This window comes from Ostreococcus tauri, assembly GCF_000214015.3.
Source record: "Ostreococcus tauri WGS project CAID00000000 data, contig chromosome 18, whole genome shotgun sequence".
Classification (NCBI taxonomy): Eukaryota; Viridiplantae; Chlorophyta; class Mamiellophyceae; order Mamiellales; family Bathycoccaceae; genus Ostreococcus; species Ostreococcus tauri.
In genome coordinates, this window is record NC_014443.2 from 19,243 (window position 1) to 35,749 (window position 16,507).

Genomic DNA, 16,507 nt, shown 5'->3' on the forward strand with positions numbered 1-16,507 from the left:
TACCGGTACTTGTATTTACAACTGTAACGCTAACGCCAGTAACTGAGATGTTGGGACACTTACAATATCACCAAGAAGGCGTCCGCGCACGCCTTGCTGGACGCCGGGTTCTGACCCGTGACGAGTTTTCCATCCGTCACCGCGTTCGGTGTCCAATCAGCGGTACCTTCAAACTTGGCTCCCAACTTTTTCATCTCAGTCTCGACGAGACACGGCACTTTCTCCGCCAAGCCGACGGCGTTTTCCTCAGAGTCCGTGAAGCAGGTGACCTTGGCGCCCGAGACCAGAGGCGTGCCGTCCGGCTTTTTGCACGTGAGTAAAGCGATCGGGCCGTGGCAGTCGGCCGCCACAGCCTTCCCCGCGGCGACGAATGCGTCGATGAACGCCGTCAGCGCGTCGTTCTTGTAAAAGTCTTCGCACGTCCCGTGTCCGCCCGCGAGGTAGACGCCGTCGTAATCGCTCGCTTTCACCTTTGCGAGCGCGGTGGAGTTCTTCATCGCCTTCTGCGCCGTCTCATCCTTGGTGAACTTGTCGCAGTCCGGGGTGAAGAAATCTCCCGATAACGACGCGGCGTCTAAGGGAATAGAACCGCCCGCGATGGAGATCACGTCCACGTCAACCCCGGCATCGATCATGGCGTAGTACGGCGTCGCGATCTCCTCTAGCCACGCCCCGGTGGCGTGTTCGCCCATGGCGCTCGCCGAGGTGCAGACCAAAGCCACGCGCTTTGTTTTCGCGTCCGATTGCTGGCCTCCCATCGTGTGACGTGCGCGCGTGTGTGACGATCGGTGGCAATCGTCCAACGAGGAAGCCCTGAGCGAGGCGTCGTCACTTTCGCGCGCATCGTCCTCCACATGTCCATCGCTCTCGGATGCGCGCGCACGGAAACGCGAGCGTCGACGTCGACGTCTTCGCGCGAGGCCCCGATGCGTCGTTCGAGCGCTCGTTTCCGAGCCAAGTCGAGGCGACGTCTTCGCTCGCTCCCGGACCTCGACCTCGACGCTTTGCTTCCGCCCGAGATCGACGGCGATTTGGAGAGCCTACAGCGCGAGGCCGGGGCCGTCTTCGGCGAAGATGGTTATGCGTTGCGATTCGGTGACGTTCAGGAAGAGATTTCTGCCATCAAGACGAGCGCCGCGGTGGTTGACAGGAGCGATTGGGGATTGTTCCGCTCGGCGGGCAGCGACGCGCTCGGCGCGCTGAAGGCGATCGCGAGCGAGGGCGACGTCGACGATCTCGGTGTCGCGGGAGAGGGAATGGAGATTACTCTGGTGTGTACCGGGGAGCGAGCGCAGGTGTACTTCCAGAGCGAGGGTTTCTTGGTCATCGTCCCGCCTTCAGCGGCGGACGCCGTCGCCGACGCGCTCGAGTCCTTCCCAGACCAACAAACGATGGAGTTGAACGATAAGTGCGCTTTTCTCACCGTTCTCGGTCCTCGTATCGATGAATTTCTATCGAAGACTGGTCTCGTCGACGTGTTGAGTCGCGACTTGTGTGCGCACCAGGTGTTTGGATTCGCCAACCGGCCCGTCATCGCCGCCCGCTCGAGCGAACACGACGTCCCGGCGGCAAACTTGATCGTCGATGAATCCATCGCCGGTGAAGTGTGGGCGACGATTTCTCGCACCGGCGTCGTCCCGTGTGGATCGGAGGCCTCGGACGCGATTTTAATCGACCTCGGCCGTCGTTTTGAGTGAATCGCTCGACGAGACGAGCCGCCGCGTGGGTGAAAAACAATCGAAACCACTCCGAGCGATCCCTCGCGCCCAATCGAAATATCTCCACCGAAATATCTCGTCAGCGGTACCGGTACCGGTATATTCTTTCACGACATCGCGCGCGCGCGACTTCGACGCTCGTCCGTCGAGGCGTCGACGATGACGCGACTAGCGCGCATCGATCGTCATCTCGCGACGTCGTCCGCGTCCGCGTTCGCGTCCGTGCTCGACGTCGTGGACGAGCGAAGAGATCATCGCGACGCATCGATGAGTCACGACGGTTGGGCGACGGCGGATGATGATGGGTCAAAGTCGGCGATCGCGCGGTGTCGATCGTGGGCGACGCACATGACGAAGGAGACAAAACGTGATTATCTCGCCCTGTACGACGCCAACGGCGGCGCCGAGGCGTCGTGGGAGCGAACGAGGACGTGGTGTCCGTGTTCACGGTGGCCGACCGCCTCGGATGTCCCGGGGTGCGGGACGCTCGGGTCACCGCAGTCGACTCAGGGACAACATCGATTGACAAGCGACCGTGGAGACGACACGATGCACACAGGAGTACTTTGGGGTGTATTCGTTCTCTTCATCGTCATCGCCGGGTGCTTCATCGCTTTCCTTAGAATCAGCAAGCTGAATCCAGCGCGCGACTGGCACACACACGTGAGGTCACTAAGTCGCACAAAGCAAGACTTCGACGCGAATATAGAGCCACCACGGGCGATGCATCTAGTGCAACATCCGGGCAATGACGCTCCACATTTCGCGATCGCGATCGAGGAAAATCCAGAAGAATGAATGGGCCATAATACCATTCTACCATCCACCGTCTACCCGTTCTACAATAATTTATAGCTCAACTTTTCCTACGTTTAACGGTACTCGTCCATGTGACTCAAATCATCTCCGCTTTGCTAATTTTAACGCCCTGGATTGGTTGGATGATGACATCACGCGCTTCGTCGAACTCGCTGTCGGCTTCGTCGATTTAGAGAATATTGACTCCGACAAGACGAGTTTCCTCTTTTCTCGTTGACGACGCTCAAAGACAGTCGCATTGAAGACACGACGGGCGTACTCCTTGTCTTCCTCTCGCTCGGGTCTCAACTTGACGTGATCAGGCAGACCGAGTGCACGACCTTTATCTCGCAGCGAGTGCTCCTCCTTTCGTCGACCTCTCATCGAGCGTCTGAGAGATTTGTTTGCCTCGTAGTCGTCCTTCCAACGCGCCTTGCTCAACGCGTCGAGCTCAATCGTCGTCCTCGCTCTCGCCTTGACTCGTCTATCATCCTCCACACCTCGCTCTAAGGATGACATTGGATTCGTCGAGAGCGCTGCTCGCTCCTCTTCCGTGTGATACTCCAGCATGTGCATCGCGTCCTCTGCCGATTCAACTTCCGGCACGACACCGTAACCAACGCATCGCTCCGCGCCCTTCGTGACGTTATACTCCGTCCTCGCCGGATCCGTCTGCACCTCGATCTCTTGCGAGCAGCATGGACTTCGCATGCTAAAGCTCCATATCGGTGTTGTGTGATACATCCCAATCTTCTTCTTCTCGGCGTTAAATCTTACCCCTTTCGCGATGGTGTGTTCGCACGCGCCGCATTTGACGTGGAAGGGCATCTCAAACCGAATCGTCAACACGCCGTGAGATCTCATCTTATTCGCTCTTTTCCCGAGCGAACCATTCGAACCCTTGAAGGCACTACCCTTCACCCCACCCTCCGGCGTCCAATCCTGCGAATGAGAGACAAGCGCGGACGTCAGTAAAGCTCGTTCGAGAGGAGCGCGAGGTGCGGTCGGAAGAATTCCAACGTAGAGGACGCGTGTTCGACGCTCTACGGTCGCATCTGGGCGCGCGCACGCACCGGAGGGTAATAAAACCCATCAGCCTTCGTTGCGGCGAGGGTGGACATCGCGAGCGACGCGCGCGGGGCGCACTGAGGAACCAATTCGCACGGTTGGGTGCTCTCTCGCCGTTGCTACGTGGTTCCGTAATATCTTTACAAAATACAAATCAGAGCTAAGGGTCGTCCCGCGGCGGGTGTTCATCAGTCCATCATCTCCCAAAGCGCGTTGGCGACGCGGAACTCGTTCCCTGGTCTCAGAGGCATGTCGATCGATCGCACGTCTCGACTCGCCCGCGCGTTGACGCGCCCGACGACGCGGTTGCGCTCCTCGTAGTGCCACGCGATGTTCGATATGTGTGCGTACAGGCTCACCTCTCGCTTTGTCGCCGGTATCTCTTCGTTCACGACGACGTCCATCCTTTGCTTCTTCGACTTGATCTCGTCTCGCCTTCGTCCGAGTTCCTCTCGTTCGAGTTCAATCGCGCGCGCCTCGCGTTCCAACGCGTTCAGGCGCTCCCCCGCCGCTCTCTTCTCCGCCTCTAATCGTAACAATCGCTCTCGAGCGTGTTGAGCGTTATGCGGTAACGTCGCTTTCCTCTCCGCCACCTTGCATCTTCGCGCTAACTCCCTGATCGCGCTCTCCATCTCTCGCTCGTGCGCGTCGTGTTGATTTTGTGCCCGTTCCATCGCCGCATCCAGATCTCGCACGCGTTGTGCGTCCTCGTCCGCGCCGTATATCTTCGTCATCTCTCGCACCAAGTCGCAACACTCCGCGAACGCGGCGTCGGCCTCCGCGGCGTCCATCTCCGTCATCGCGCGTCGCGTCGACGGGTGACGCACGCGCACCGGACGGGCCACACCACCGGTCGTCGAGGTCGTCGGTGCGTCCGAGTACGGGGTTTGTTTGTGTGCGATCTCTCCGCGAGGGGCACCGCGTCGTGTGGTGTGGATGTCGTACTGGACGTTCGTGGACGCCATCAACGCATCAACGTCCCCGAATTGCGTTCTATGCGCAGTGTTCTTCGCGTCCGAGTGCCGCGAGCCTTCGATCGATCGGGCTCGCGAGGACGAAAAATCACTCTCTCGCCCACGACGTCCGAGTGACGCGGGGCGGTCGCGAGAGGCGCCGCCGCCGCGGGGTCCTCATCGAGCGACGCGTCGACGGCGACGGCGATGGGGACGAACGCGCGGGTGACGCCACGGGCGGGCGAGCGAGAGAACGAGCGCGAGGACGACGACGCGTCGAGCTCGAGCGAGGCGTTCGACGACGACGCATTCGTCGTGGAGAGCGAAGACGAGGAGACGGACGCGGACGTGGACGAGGACGCATCCGACGACGACGACGACGACGACGACGACGACGACGAGGCATCCGACGACGACGACGAGGAGGAGGGTTCGGATGAAGACGAATTACTCGCGAGACCAATGTCCAATCAGATGATGGGGATGTCTCGCGCGTTCGCCTCGCTCGTGGGAGACGGCGACGAAGACGGCGACGCGGAGATGCTGCCGAAATCGAGGAAACAGCGAGAGGACGAGAGAGAGGCCAAGGCGGAGGAGAAGGAGAGAAAGGAGAGAAAACGCGCCAAGTTGGAGATTAAAAATCGCGGACACGTCAAGCCGCAGCCTAGGGGACGAGATGTCGAGAGTGACATGTTGGAGCGACGGCTGCAAAACACGGCCACGAAGGGCGTTGTTCGTCTCTTCAAAGCAGTGTCCAAGGCACAAGAGGACTCCCAGAAGGCGAGGCTCATGCGAAGAAAGGACGCACTGATATCCAAGACGAAATTTTTGGAAGAGCTGCGGGGAGGGGATAAAACGCCGGCCGCTGGCGAGGAGGAGAAGGCCAGTAGGGCGAGCTTTTTGCAAGACGACTTCATGCTCTCATCCGGTGGGAAGATGAAGGACTGGGACAAGGAACGAGAAGTTGCGGCGAGGGACTTAGAGTACGATGAAGAAGAGGATGACGTCTTCTAATACGTCTTGTAGGAGTAATAGTTAGCGAATATAACCTAGCAGGCTTCAATTATATCAAAACCAAAACAAACAAAATTTTCAATGCGGGCTATCACAACACAATACTTTCAACATTTTCATCGTTACCAAAACGTTTCTGCAGCTGAACTTCGCCGTGGGCGAAGTGGCAGTTATCACCGAATGTACAAGAACCATTATTGATCCAGGAAACGCAAATTTTAGTCTTGTACGGCTTCATCGAAGACTTGTCGTCGCGCAGCGACTTGCCATCGTCTCGCTTCTTCCTTCTTGCTATAACGAGGCGATGTTCGATCATGTCTTTGGCTTTTTGTACGTCAAGTGGCGTTCCCACCACGCGACAAAGTCTGCTTCCGTCCGAATTCGTGTACTCAGCGCTGAGCATCGAAACCTTTGCTCCTGATTCGGAGCTCGTTCTCGCTATGTTTGAACCCGCCTTGCCGACGACGGTTCCAACGTGCGCCTGCGGAACGGGTACGAGAACGCACTGTTCGAACGCGGATCCTGTTCCGCATCCTGGCATACCGATACCCGTTGCAATATTGAACTCTTCGGTGCGAAGCTCTGCCTCGCCGTGCGCAAAGAAGCAACGCTCGCCATACCGACACCCCTCCGGAGACTGAAAGTGTCTACAAAGACGCGTTTTCACCTTCTCATTCATGTGCATTCCGTGAGCGTTAACGGCGTATACATATGGCAGCGGCGCCGGCCTGGACGGGAGCGTTAAACCCGCTCTGTACGTGTGCAGAAAGTGACAGTCGTCCCCGTACGCGCACCCGTGAATGCTGAAGAATTTCGTGCACAGCCTGTCCTCCGTCGTTTTGCCGTTTCCACCGCCCGCTTCCTCAACCGGGATCGACACGACGTTGGCATCGTTCTCGATCATCTTCACCGTCGCGCTACCGCTCCCGAGCGTCGAGCGCGCTGAATCGCACGCCGTCTCGCGCTCGATCTCTCGCGCGGACGGCCGACAACACCCGTAGCGAGCCCGTCTCCGACGTGCTCGAGCGGTGCACACCGACGCTCACTCGCGCTCGGTACTGGTTTAAAGTCCGTGCGACCGCGCCCGCGTCGCCGACTGCGGTGGCGCGGTCGACGGGTCCGCCACCTCGCTAGGTCTAGGGAGGTTGGGACACGGCTCTCCATGAGCGGTCCCGGAAAGATTTTTGCATCGTATCGCAGCTTTAGAGAGTCACTCGAGACCTTTGAGTCGTGAATGGATACACATAGTGTACATCGTGTCTTTGAGTAGAATCACACCTTTGCGTCACATCTACTACCGGGTGTTCGTAGCTAACCGCACACACCGATCAAGGTCAGTTTTCTTTCACCCTCGCTTCGCATGATACGCAACATTATTCGGGTGGTGAAACTATTTTCCCCGCGCGTGAGTGCGTTGTGCGGCCGAGGTGTGGAGTTTTTGTCGCTTTCAGAAGTTCGCTAGCTCACGGTGGGGTGCCGATCATGTCTGGCGTTAGACATATTGTTGTTGCGTTTCTTTACTATGCCGAAGTATCCATCCTGTTCATCATCATGAACGGTTTCTGCAAAGTTTTGCGCAAGTTTTGCGCTTTTGTAGGTCCAACGCCAGGGCAGTCAGAATTTCTCTTCAGTGTGGATGCGCATATATCAGCAAAAGATCGACTATTATGACAAATAGACTTCGCATCCACCTTGTTGATACCCCTGATGGAGGACAGGATGGAGTACACATCTTGATCTGGAGTATTCTTGGGCTCAGACGTCTCTTGAGACAGTACGCACAGCGCGTGCAAATACGCAGCAGCCTCATCCAGCGCATACGTACATATCAAGACAGCGTTGTGGCACACACATAGCTTGTTCAATGACGTCAAGATTTGCATCCCATCTTCCGAATCAACCAAACATAGGACCACGACACTCGAGCGGTTGACAGAAAGCTGAAGCAGCTTCTGCTTCAAGCAGTACTCATTCAGAGAAAGAGCACTGAGCGTGCAGTACAGTATGCTCACGTGTCCACACACGAAGTCACATTTCAAATTTTCATAGCTGTACTTGACTTTTAAGAGGTTTAAAGGAAAAAGGGGCGCACTTCTACTGTTCACGAGCAACGACGTTTGGTTGCCGTTAGGCATGGAGAAGTTGTGCGGTCAATTTGTTTGATTCCGTATTCAAGGTGCATTGATGTTCAAACGCACGTACTGCATCGTAACGCGTCCGACGAGTGGAACACCTACAATTTGTATGCGGCTTACGAGCTGTTAGGCGGGACAGCAAGGGAAGTTCCAGGCAGTTGGACAACTGCTCACTTGGGCAACGAATGAAAGTCTGAAAATGACGCCCTCGAGCACGCGTCCCGGGAGACTACGAACGCGCCCGCTCGTGAGAACGGCGAGATCTGAGCTGCGCCGAGCACGTGAGTGCACGAGCTTCACGACTCGTGCGCGTGTTACGTCCGAATCGTTCCGTCGGGCGGGGTCCAACGCGCGCGCGTCTCGCGGGGTCGTCTTGCGCAAAACCCTAGAGTATGTTTGGGTACCACGTATTGCATACGATTAAACTCTTTGTCGTACATACCATGCGTGGACATAAATTGAAAACGCCCAGCCCACCGACCGCGGTCGCCCCGTCGTGGCTTGAAAATACAAAAAAAACGAACGCGGTCTCGCGAGCTGTCTCGTCGCGCGCGCGCGTCCGTGGTCGTCCCGTCGTCATCGCGGCGCGCGCGTGGGGCGGGAAAACCGGGAGATGGGTTACGACGATCCCCCACCCTGGGTCTTTCGCGGTAAGGCGCTGTATCAGCTCGCACTCGTTCGCGTCGACGACGCAAAGGCGCACGTCCCGAACGATCTTCCCTTGGTCAACTTTTTTGGTTGGACCTTGGGTGGACTCTACGCCGCGCGATACGACGAGTCACCGTGCGGGAAATTAGACGAGATCGTCGTCTTAGGAGGTCTGTGCTGGAATCCACCGACATCGTGCGCGTGGGCGACGCGGGTGTACGTCGATAGTAAGGATGCGCGCGAGCACGGGATACGCACGTGCGGCTTGCCGTCGCGCGCGGTGGAGTTCAGAGAGAACGAACACGCCGGAGACAAGGGTAAAAGTAGAGGGTGGTGGCGATCGAAGAAACGAGATGAGAATCTAGCGTCAGTGTCCGTGATTGAGGATAAGAAAAAGGTGTGCGATTTGAGGTTTCCAAATGAGCCAAAGGTGAAAGGACCGCGGATATCGATGTTTCTCCCGAGCTTCAGCGGCAAGACAAAATCGATTCCAGACTTGCTGAAGTATTCTTTGCGCATGCGTGCAAACATAAGACTTAGTTCGCCTATCAAGGTTGAGACCCCGGTCGAGACGAAAGGCGTGGCTGATCGAGGAACGTTATCAACCGTGCTCACGGCGAAGCCGCTCTTATGCATTGCGTTCGACAACATGCACATGGACGTCGGTGCGCCGCAAAAAGTGGTTATTAGTAAAAGTAGTAAGTAGTTGAAAGTTATCGTAAATTTCTAGTCATCATTCCGCTTGCTGGCGATGGGACGGAGGCTCCGGAGTACGGTTTGACTGCCAATGGGCATGAGTTACAACTTCTAAAACAGTGCTCATTGAGTGAGTCATCATCTTGCTCGAACCTCGCTCTTCGCATCATCTCCCTGCGGCGATTGCATGGTGACCTTCTTTTCCGAGGTAACGGCCTTTCCTAACACGCTATCGATGACACGACGGTACTCACTCTTCATTTTCACGCCAGATAAGATTTCTAAGCGCTCCTTCTCGTAGAAAATATGTGTGGTCGGCGTCCCAGTGACACCAGCTGCTTCTGCAATTTCAGGATCTGCCGCGATATCAATCTCAACGTAGTGAACTTTATCACCGTACTCAGCTGTCACCTTATCAAGCATCGGTTTAAGGCGTCGGCACGGTCCGCACGTGGGCGCCGAGTACATGACGAGCAAGACGCGATCCGACTCGTGATAGAGCTTTCTCAGTGCGTATTGACCGTAGTGCTTTTGAATATTGATGTCGAAAGTATCGGAGTTCTCACCGAGGATAGCCTTCTCTTCTTCATCGATGGAGTCAGTTTGTTCATTCATTTGGCTTTTCTTCGTTTGATGATACTCAACGAGGAGATTGTTTTCGGTGAGATAGCGTTCCACGGTGATGGCGGCCATGCACCCGGACCCTGCGGCAGTGACGGCCTGACGGTACTCCTTATCGTGAATATCTCCAGCCGAGAACACTCCTTCGATGGATGTCTTCGCTCCTTCCTTCACGACAACATAGCCCGCTTGATCGAGTTCAAGCTGCTCGCCAAAAACTTTGCTGTTCGGCGTGTGACCGATGCCATAGAACAACCCCTTGACGTTAAGTTTCCGCTCGTCACCAGTCTTCGTATCTCGCAACGCCAGCGAGCCTAGGTTACCCTTACTGTTCGGCGAACCATCGATACATTCCGTGTTGTAGTGAACGGTGATAGCTTTGTGTTCGAGCACGCGATCTTGCATCGCCTTGCTCGCTCGCATTGCGTCGCCACGCACGAGGAGGTGCACGTGCTTGGCATATTTCGTCAAGTAAACCGCCTCTTCCGTCGCAGTATCTCCACCACCGACGACCGCAACTTCCTCGTCCTTGAAAATTGGGCTCGCACCGTCGCAAATCGCGCACGCACTGATCCCTTTACTCCACAGCGTTTGCTCCGCCGGGATTCCGAGTCGTTTCGCCGTCGCCCCCGTGGCGACAATGACGCTGTTCGCCCGAACCGTTCTCTCGCTCGATGAGATCGTGAACGGGCGAGCGGTGAAATTGACTTCGACCACGTCCTCGGTGTGCATTACCGCGCCCCATCTCTCCGCCTGTTGTCTCATCTTATCCATGAGATCCGGCCCGGTGACGCCCTCTGGGAAACCCGGAAAGTTCTCCACCTCCGTCGTGGTCATGAGCTGCCCGCCCGGGACGCCGCCCGCCTGGAAACCCTCGAACACGAGCGGTCGTAAGTTCGCTCGTCCGGCGTAGATCGCGGCGGTGTACCCCGCCGGTCCGCTACCGATGATGACGACGTTCTCCACATCCTGCCCAATCTCCTCCTCGGCGGAGGCTCGCGGTCGATGCCCCCGTTGCGCTCGTCGTCGAGCCTTGTCGTTCGACACCGGTCTGCGATCGCGCGCGCGCCTCGATCGCGCGTTCGCCCGGACGTCTCGCGTCGCCCGCGCCGTCGTCGTCGTCGCGAATCGCGGGGCCATCGCCTCGCACCGCGCCCGAGGCACTGACGCGGCTGACGCGCGCGCGGCACAGGGGTGGCACCGCGCGTGGGCGCCCGCGGTGGGTGCGCGTGTCCGTATTCAACGTATTCTTTCCCGATCAAACACCCTCCCGAGGGCCCGCACGCGATGACACACGTCATCGGCGTCGATGGACGACGCGCGAGTGAGACTGATGGATTGGGGGAAACGCGGACCATTCTCGAACCACCGCGCGTGGACGAGGTCATGAGCGCATCGGTCGATGGATGATGGGCGCATGAGATGATGCGATGGGCGCGCGGCTTTCGAGTCGTTCGAACGGACGCGGCGACGACGGCGACGACGGCATCGCGCGACGACGGCATCGCGTGGGACGACATGACGGAGGACGAAACCACGTACGAGATCATCACATACGACGTACGTCACCTCGACCGCGAGCGTTGAGGACGAGAGCGAGCGTTTGTTTTTGACACGCAGAGTCTCGACCGACCGCGCGTCTCAGGGCGCGGACGAACGGGTGCGATGGAGACTGACGGAAGACGATGAACGACAAACAATAGAACTGTCGAGTGAACGATTTCTGCATCATCGAGAGCGGAGAGCCAGAAAAGTGGCAGGGACAGGTGCGTGCGCGAGGCAACTGTCACTTCCAGACAGGCGGAGACGAACAGAACGCGTCGCGTGCGATCGGAGACTGACTGCTCAAACGAACGCGTAGATCAAATCGAAGAATGATGGTAAGCTCGCTGTGCGGTGGTTGCGTCCATGGGAACCGAAATCGGAGAGGGAGGTGCGTATTTCTAACGGGCTCACGGCGAGAGCCTCGAGAAACTTCCACACTTGCTGACCACACCGCACGCTTCGTCCACCGTCGCAGGACATCGGGGTGACGGGTCTATACGATTGGGATCCTCATGAAATGTGCCAAATCGATGTCGAGACTCTAATCGAAATCGGCCCAGCGTTGTTTCACAAGGTGCGCAAAACTGTCGGGCTCGACTCCGAGCTTCTGCGTCATCATGTGCTGCGCCTTTAGCACTGGTCGAGACTGACACCGTCGTATGAATTCTTCCAACGATACAGGCGAGAAGACCAGGTTTCGAGCCGAAAGGGCCGGTCTATTGCCTCGCGTCAACGTGCGACGGGCGTTGCGCGCTCGCCGCTCCGAGGCACAAAAAGGAACGAGTCATTGTTGTGAAGGAGGAGGACGCAGTCGTAGATGCTGAGAGACCGCGCTACTTGCTGCCAGTCCCGGATACGGCGGTAGAGTGGCAACCCAACGTGATGGGCGAGTGTTTGCCGAGCGAAGTTCCTGGCAGCCCATTCTGTTACAGTAGCGCGGTGAGAACTCTGGGACATCCTCAAACGCTTCATGTTGACTGACATCTCTCCTGCTTGACAGAGACACCTTGATGGTGAAACGGAGAAGTGCGCAGAGAAAGCTGTTTGCTTTTGCAAGCATATGCATTCTGCTTTGGGCGTAAGTCGAGTCAATTGTTGTGCGAACACTTTTATTTAATTAATTCGTGCAGCGACGACTTGCCAGTTTATCGTCGGACTTACACGCTGTTAACGGCGGCTCATGTCCCAGCGCGGCGTTGACGGTGCGTTTGAAGTCAATTGTTGCTTTATGAACACAATGAAGCCGACCGGAACGTCGCAACAGATGAATAAAATAATTCACTCTTTCCACGTGAAAAATACTCCCAAAAAAGGTTTTGGCATTTTTGCTCGTGAAAACATTCAAAGGGGAGCCTTCCTTTTCGAATATGCTGGGTACGCTTCCTTAATGGCTTGACACATTCTTTCTGACTTTCGGCGCGTTCAGAGAGATCATTAATCGGTCAGAGGCGTATGTGAGAGAGCGCAAGTATATTGCTGACGGGTACGAATTAATTAATTAATTTCTAAACAAAGACCACGCTGATTCAATCTCGTTGATTCGTAGGAAATACTACATGCATGATATCCATGGTACGTGCACGACTCCATGCGTGCTTTGAGTGTTCGAAAGCCATCGTTCTGAGGACTGAAACAAATATTTTATTTAATTCCTGTGCAGGACTAAAGAAACACATTTCTCACGCGCAATTCACGATAGACCCCACGTCTCATGGCAATATCGGTCGTTTTCTCAATCACAGTTGCTGTCCTAACGTCTCTACGGTCGAGTTGTTGCTGTCTGACGACCTTCAAGAGGTTAGTTTCGTGCTCTGTGATTAATCTTTTTCGCCGCCTTTTATTAATTATTTCCATTCGTAGGTGTTGAACGTTTTTACGGCTGTTCCGCGCGTGTGCTTCATGGCCGTCAGAGACATTGAGGTCCGTCCACTTGCTTTTCATTTTACGCCCGACCACGCGCTTGGCAACGTCGAGAAGATTAAAGCACTATTCCCTTCCTGAATTTATTTATTATTTATATTTACACTTACACCTCCACGTAGGCCGGGGAGGAGCTGTGCATAGACTACGTCCCTCATATTGAAGATGCGTCCAAACTGCAGAAGAAGATCAACTGTCAATGCGGGGAAGCTAAGTGTCGGGTAATGCGTTTTTCCAGCGATTTTTGTTCCCGTCTAACACTTTTTGTTCACTCTTAGGAATATGTCTTCTGAGCTCTGTTCGGAACTTGCTTGCGCCAACTGTTACTGTCAACGCGAAAGCGCATGAAAATTAGCGAAATGTAGTGTCACGACTGAGTTAGTGACAATAGGCGGTGACTTGACGCGCCGTACGCACGACTTCACCGAACTTGGAAACAAGTTAGTGTGGTCCCGCGGCGGTTGCCCACCAGTTGACTCTTCCTGCATGCGGACACACATACTTTGGCGCGAGCCCGGAGGTGTGGGCTTCGCCGAGCGACGATCATGGAGGAAGCAAAAGCACGCGCGGAGCGTTTACGAGCGATGCGCGACGCCGCGTCCTCGTCCAGTACCGACCCGTCGTCGACGGGTGCTCGAACAATGACTCTTCCCGCACCGTTTATCGACCGTGGAAACGGCGACGGCGGCTCTTGGGGTGGATTTTACACCGGCGCGGGAGATGGAACGTGCGCACCTTCAGGTGGCGTCGGTCGACCCCCACCACCGTTGCCGCCGCCACCTCGTCCGCGAACGCACGAGTTCTCAGGCGGCAGAGGTCGATGTGGAAGCGGCGGACCGCGCGGGCGCAAAGCTCCGCGAACCGAGCGACACAGCGCGCTCGATCCGGCGGCGTATTACAAAGTGCGTGACGTCAACGCATTCAAGCGGACGTTTGAACCCACCTCTTTGGACTCTCGTGGCGTCGTCGTTTCTTTCCGTGTGACAAAATTTTACTGACTGTTGTCACTCTCGCTTGTTGCAGGCAACCATGCTCGTCGATCCATGGCTTGAACTTGAGCGAGCACAGGGCGAGACGTAGACGAACGATGGATTTCTCACTAGCTCATTTAGTCGTTGTAGTAGCGATCGCGTCGATACTTATCGGCGTCATCTGAGTGTCTAGCGCAGCGCGCAAAGCGTTCGAAGACTCAAAGGACGCGTCTCTCGCGTCACAACTCGACGCTCGTCCGCGCCCATGTCCTCCGGCGAAGACGAGCGTGAGGATGTCATAGACGTTGACGCGTGCCTTCGAGCCGCAGTGGAGCTCAAGGCGAACGTATTGGCGTCCAAGAGGAAAGATTTCACTCGAGCTCCGGAGTTCGTGCGAAACACAGTATCGAGAGTTGGAGACGAGGAGTACGAAAGAGCGCGAATGAAACCCGTGAACGAGCGCGTGATGTTCGCAAACGCGCTGATCGATCAAGCGAACGCTCTGACGCGATCAAACGATCACGAACAGGCGCTGGAGGCGTACTCCGACGCTTTGGCTACATTTTGCCACTTCACGCGGCCGAGCGGGACGGAGAAGCTGATGTATGTTGATCATCTCTCGACATCAACGATGGACGAAGGAGCACAGACGGTGAAACGAATCATGCTAAACGCCGCAGCTTGCATGATGAACGAAGATCTACGTCGCAGAGCGCGGGAGATCGAGTGGGCAACGACGCAGGCGCTTCGAGTGGATGGCAACTGCGCGGCGGCGTATTATCGCCGCGGCAAGGCGCGAGCGGTGATGGAGGAAGAGGGAGCTATGGAGAAGGCGGTCGATGATTTGAAACGCGCGGTAGATATCGAGCCCGAGGAGAAGCGCTACGTGCGGGCACTGGAGCAGCATATAAAAAACATGGCGTTGGAGCGTGGTGAGAGGCGAGCCGTCTTCAATAAGATGTTCTCGAGTACACGGGGGATTTATGACGAGACCGAGTCGAGGTCGAGAGACAGCAGTGGTATCAAATCAGACGATGAGAGCGACCGGATACTTTTGGATGATGAACTCAAGGCGAAGGCGCGAGAGATGGGATTTGACGTTGACTCGAGCGCTTTTCACGCAGAGCTGGCGTCTCGTGTCCGTGACGAGATTCGCGACAGCCATCGGTCTCGGGCGAGAGATCTCGGTCTTGACCTAGAAGACGATCAAGTCAAAGACGCGATAGCGTTTTTTGAGCGTAAAAGACGTCAGGCTGAGCTCACGAAGGACTCCGTCGATGTCTCTCACTCGCGCATCGCTCGATGGTTCATCCACGCCCTGCTCGCGGCCGTCGTGGCTCGCTTCGCGTACGTCATTCGCGTCGTCCTCACGCGTACGATCGACTGACGCCCGCAAATATTCAACGCTCGCGTTTCTCGCTCGCATTAGTGTAATATCATTAGCTTTCGCGTACTCGCTCCCCTCCGCCGCAGTGCGCGCCTCTGCGAGCGATGGCGCGCGCGCGCTCGACCTTCTCTCTGCGCGCCAAGAGCGGGCGACCGTCGAGCGCGAACGCGTTGCGTTCGAGGAAAGTCACCGCTAGGCCTCGACCGAAGATTGTTCAGCACCAGGAGATCGCGTTCCTGGACGACGTCGGCGCCGAAGCGGACGACGCAGACATCCCACTGGCGTCCCCGAGCGAACGGTGCGAGGCGAAGTCCTTGCCGGCGCTCATCGTGTACGACCTCGACGACACCGTGTGGTTCCCAGAACTGTACATGCTCAGGGGAGGAGCGCCGTTTAAGAAGCTCACAAAGGCACACTGCGAGGACGGCTCGGGCGACGTCATCGGTACGTACGCCTCGGCGAGAGGAAGCATGGCGATGACGCTGACGCACAAAAAGTTTATCGAGCGCGGATGTCGCATCGCAATCGCGTCTCGAACCCACAGAGGCAAATGGGCGCGCGATTTGATGGATAAATTCGAGATCAACGGCGCCCCAATGAGCAGGTGCTGCGTCTTTGTCGAAATAGCGAGCGGCACCAAGGCGAATCACTTCAAGCGCATTCGCGAGCTCTCGGGCGTTCGTTTCGAGGACATGCTGTTTTTCGACAACGAACGTAATAACTGCGTTGACGTCGCCGCTCTCGGAGTGAAGTCAGTGCACTGTCCGAGCGGGATGACGGCTGACGCCTGGCGACTCGGTCTTCAGTTGTTCGTCCCGAGCGACTGTCTCGACGTCCCGCCTTCCAAAGGGCTGTCGCTCGAGTGACGCTCGCCGTGCGTTGAAGCCGTCATTGATTCATGTACATTATATTTCATTCACAAATCTATCGTTTCATAATCATTCGCACCGCGCGAGAGGTCTCTTCGCGGCGCTCGCGCGAGCCCGACTGCGACCAGCGGAGGAAGAGGCCGCGGGCGTTGGCGCGTTTTCGA

At 56.5% G+C, this 16,507-nt stretch overlaps 14 protein-coding genes across 14 annotated transcripts; 8 read left to right on the forward strand and 6 right to left on the reverse strand.

The window, feature by feature from the left end:
* Positions 1–59: 59 nt before the first annotated feature.
* Positions 60–758, reverse strand: OT_ostta18g00110 (ThiJ/PfpI; the record flags this gene model as incomplete). Its single annotated transcript, XM_003083997.1, has 1 exon — positions 60–758. The coding sequence occupies one exon, from the start codon at positions 756–758 to the stop codon at positions 60–62; it is 699 nt and encodes a 232-aa protein (XP_003084045.1).
* A 96-nt stretch (positions 759–854) lies between these two features.
* OT_ostta18g00120 (GTP-binding protein TrmE/Glycine cleavage system T protein, domain 1) lies at positions 855–1,697 on the forward strand (the record flags this gene model as incomplete). Its single annotated transcript, XM_003083998.2, has 1 exon — positions 855–1,697. The coding sequence occupies one exon, from the start codon at positions 855–857 to the stop codon at positions 1,695–1,697; it is 843 nt and encodes a 280-aa protein (XP_003084046.2).
* Positions 1,698–1,877: 180 nt separating this feature from the next.
* Positions 1,878–2,516, forward strand: OT_ostta18g00130 (unnamed product; the record flags this gene model as incomplete). Its single annotated transcript, XM_003084000.2, has 1 exon — positions 1,878–2,516. The coding sequence occupies one exon, from the start codon at positions 1,878–1,880 to the stop codon at positions 2,514–2,516; it is 639 nt and encodes a 212-aa protein (XP_003084048.2).
* A 102-nt stretch (positions 2,517–2,618) lies between these two features.
* On the reverse strand, positions 2,619–3,637 carry OT_ostta18g00140 (CWC16 protein; the record flags this gene model as incomplete). Its single annotated transcript, XM_022982761.1, has 2 exons — positions 2,619–3,458; positions 3,590–3,637. 2 exons carry the CDS (start codon positions 3,635–3,637, stop codon positions 2,619–2,621), a joined length of 888 nt encoding a protein of 295 aa, XP_022840510.1.
* A 135-nt stretch (positions 3,638–3,772) lies between these two features.
* Positions 3,773–4,384, reverse strand: OT_ostta18g00150 (unnamed product; the record flags this gene model as incomplete). Its single annotated transcript, XM_022982765.1, has 1 exon — positions 3,773–4,384. The coding sequence occupies one exon, from the start codon at positions 4,382–4,384 to the stop codon at positions 3,773–3,775; it is 612 nt and encodes a 203-aa protein (XP_022840511.1).
* A 360-nt stretch (positions 4,385–4,744) lies between these two features.
* On the forward strand, positions 4,745–5,551 carry OT_ostta18g00160 (Protein of unknown function DUF1665; the record flags this gene model as incomplete). Its single annotated transcript, XM_003084003.1, has 1 exon — positions 4,745–5,551. The coding sequence occupies one exon, from the start codon at positions 4,745–4,747 to the stop codon at positions 5,549–5,551; it is 807 nt and encodes a 268-aa protein (XP_003084051.1).
* Positions 5,552–5,642: 91 nt separating this feature from the next.
* Positions 5,643–6,455, reverse strand: OT_ostta18g00170 (Zinc finger, CCCH-type; the record flags this gene model as incomplete). Its single annotated transcript, XM_003084004.2, has 1 exon — positions 5,643–6,455. One exon carries the CDS (start codon positions 6,453–6,455, stop codon positions 5,643–5,645), a length of 813 nt encoding a protein of 270 aa, XP_003084052.2.
* A 616-nt stretch (positions 6,456–7,071) lies between these two features.
* Positions 7,072–7,686, reverse strand: OT_ostta18g00180 (Restriction endonuclease type II-like; the record flags this gene model as incomplete). The annotated part of the gene is made up of 1 exon (XM_003084006.1): positions 7,072–7,686. The coding sequence occupies one exon, from the start codon at positions 7,684–7,686 to the stop codon at positions 7,072–7,074; it is 615 nt and encodes a 204-aa protein (XP_003084054.1).
* A 613-nt stretch (positions 7,687–8,299) lies between these two features.
* On the forward strand, positions 8,300–9,040 carry OT_ostta18g00190 (unnamed product; the record flags this gene model as incomplete). The annotated part of the gene is made up of 1 exon (XM_003084007.2): positions 8,300–9,040. One exon carries the CDS (start codon positions 8,300–8,302, stop codon positions 9,038–9,040), a length of 741 nt encoding a protein of 246 aa, XP_003084055.2.
* Positions 9,041–9,168: 128 nt separating this feature from the next.
* On the reverse strand, positions 9,169–10,791 carry OT_ostta18g00200 (Pyridine nucleotide-disulphide oxidoreductase,class-II, active site; the record flags this gene model as incomplete). Its single annotated transcript, XM_022982792.1, has 1 exon — positions 9,169–10,791. The coding sequence occupies one exon, from the start codon at positions 10,789–10,791 to the stop codon at positions 9,169–9,171; it is 1,623 nt and encodes a 540-aa protein (XP_022840512.1).
* A 378-nt stretch (positions 10,792–11,169) lies between these two features.
* Positions 11,170–13,409, forward strand: OT_ostta18g00210 (Post-SET domain; the record flags this gene model as incomplete). Its single annotated transcript, XM_022982800.1, has 14 exons — positions 11,170–11,211; positions 11,355–11,417; positions 11,513–11,584; positions 11,672–11,770; positions 11,878–12,135; positions 12,197–12,274; positions 12,327–12,398; positions 12,461–12,570; positions 12,623–12,679; positions 12,743–12,768; positions 12,857–12,993; positions 13,057–13,116; positions 13,239–13,337; positions 13,395–13,409. The coding sequence occupies 14 exons, from the start codon at positions 11,170–11,172 to the stop codon at positions 13,407–13,409; spliced, it is 1,188 nt and encodes a 395-aa protein (XP_022840513.1).
* Positions 13,410–13,661: 252 nt separating this feature from the next.
* Positions 13,662–14,196, forward strand: OT_ostta18g00235 (unnamed product; the record flags this gene model as incomplete). The annotated part of the gene is made up of 2 exons (XM_022982806.1): positions 13,662–14,018; positions 14,140–14,196. 2 exons carry the CDS (start codon positions 13,662–13,664, stop codon positions 14,194–14,196), a joined length of 414 nt encoding a protein of 137 aa, XP_022840514.1.
* A 156-nt stretch (positions 14,197–14,352) lies between these two features.
* OT_ostta18g00240 (Tetratricopeptide repeat) lies at positions 14,353–15,474 on the forward strand (the record flags this gene model as incomplete). Its single annotated transcript, XM_003084012.2, has 1 exon — positions 14,353–15,474. One exon carries the CDS (start codon positions 14,353–14,355, stop codon positions 15,472–15,474), a length of 1,122 nt encoding a protein of 373 aa, XP_003084060.2.
* Positions 15,475–15,578: 104 nt separating this feature from the next.
* On the forward strand, positions 15,579–16,340 carry OT_ostta18g00245 (Magnesium-dependent phosphatase-1,eukaryotic/arcaheal type; the record flags this gene model as incomplete). Its single annotated transcript, XM_022982817.1, has 1 exon — positions 15,579–16,340. The coding sequence occupies one exon, from the start codon at positions 15,579–15,581 to the stop codon at positions 16,338–16,340; it is 762 nt and encodes a 253-aa protein (XP_022840515.1).
* Positions 16,341–16,507: the final 167 nt, after the last annotated feature.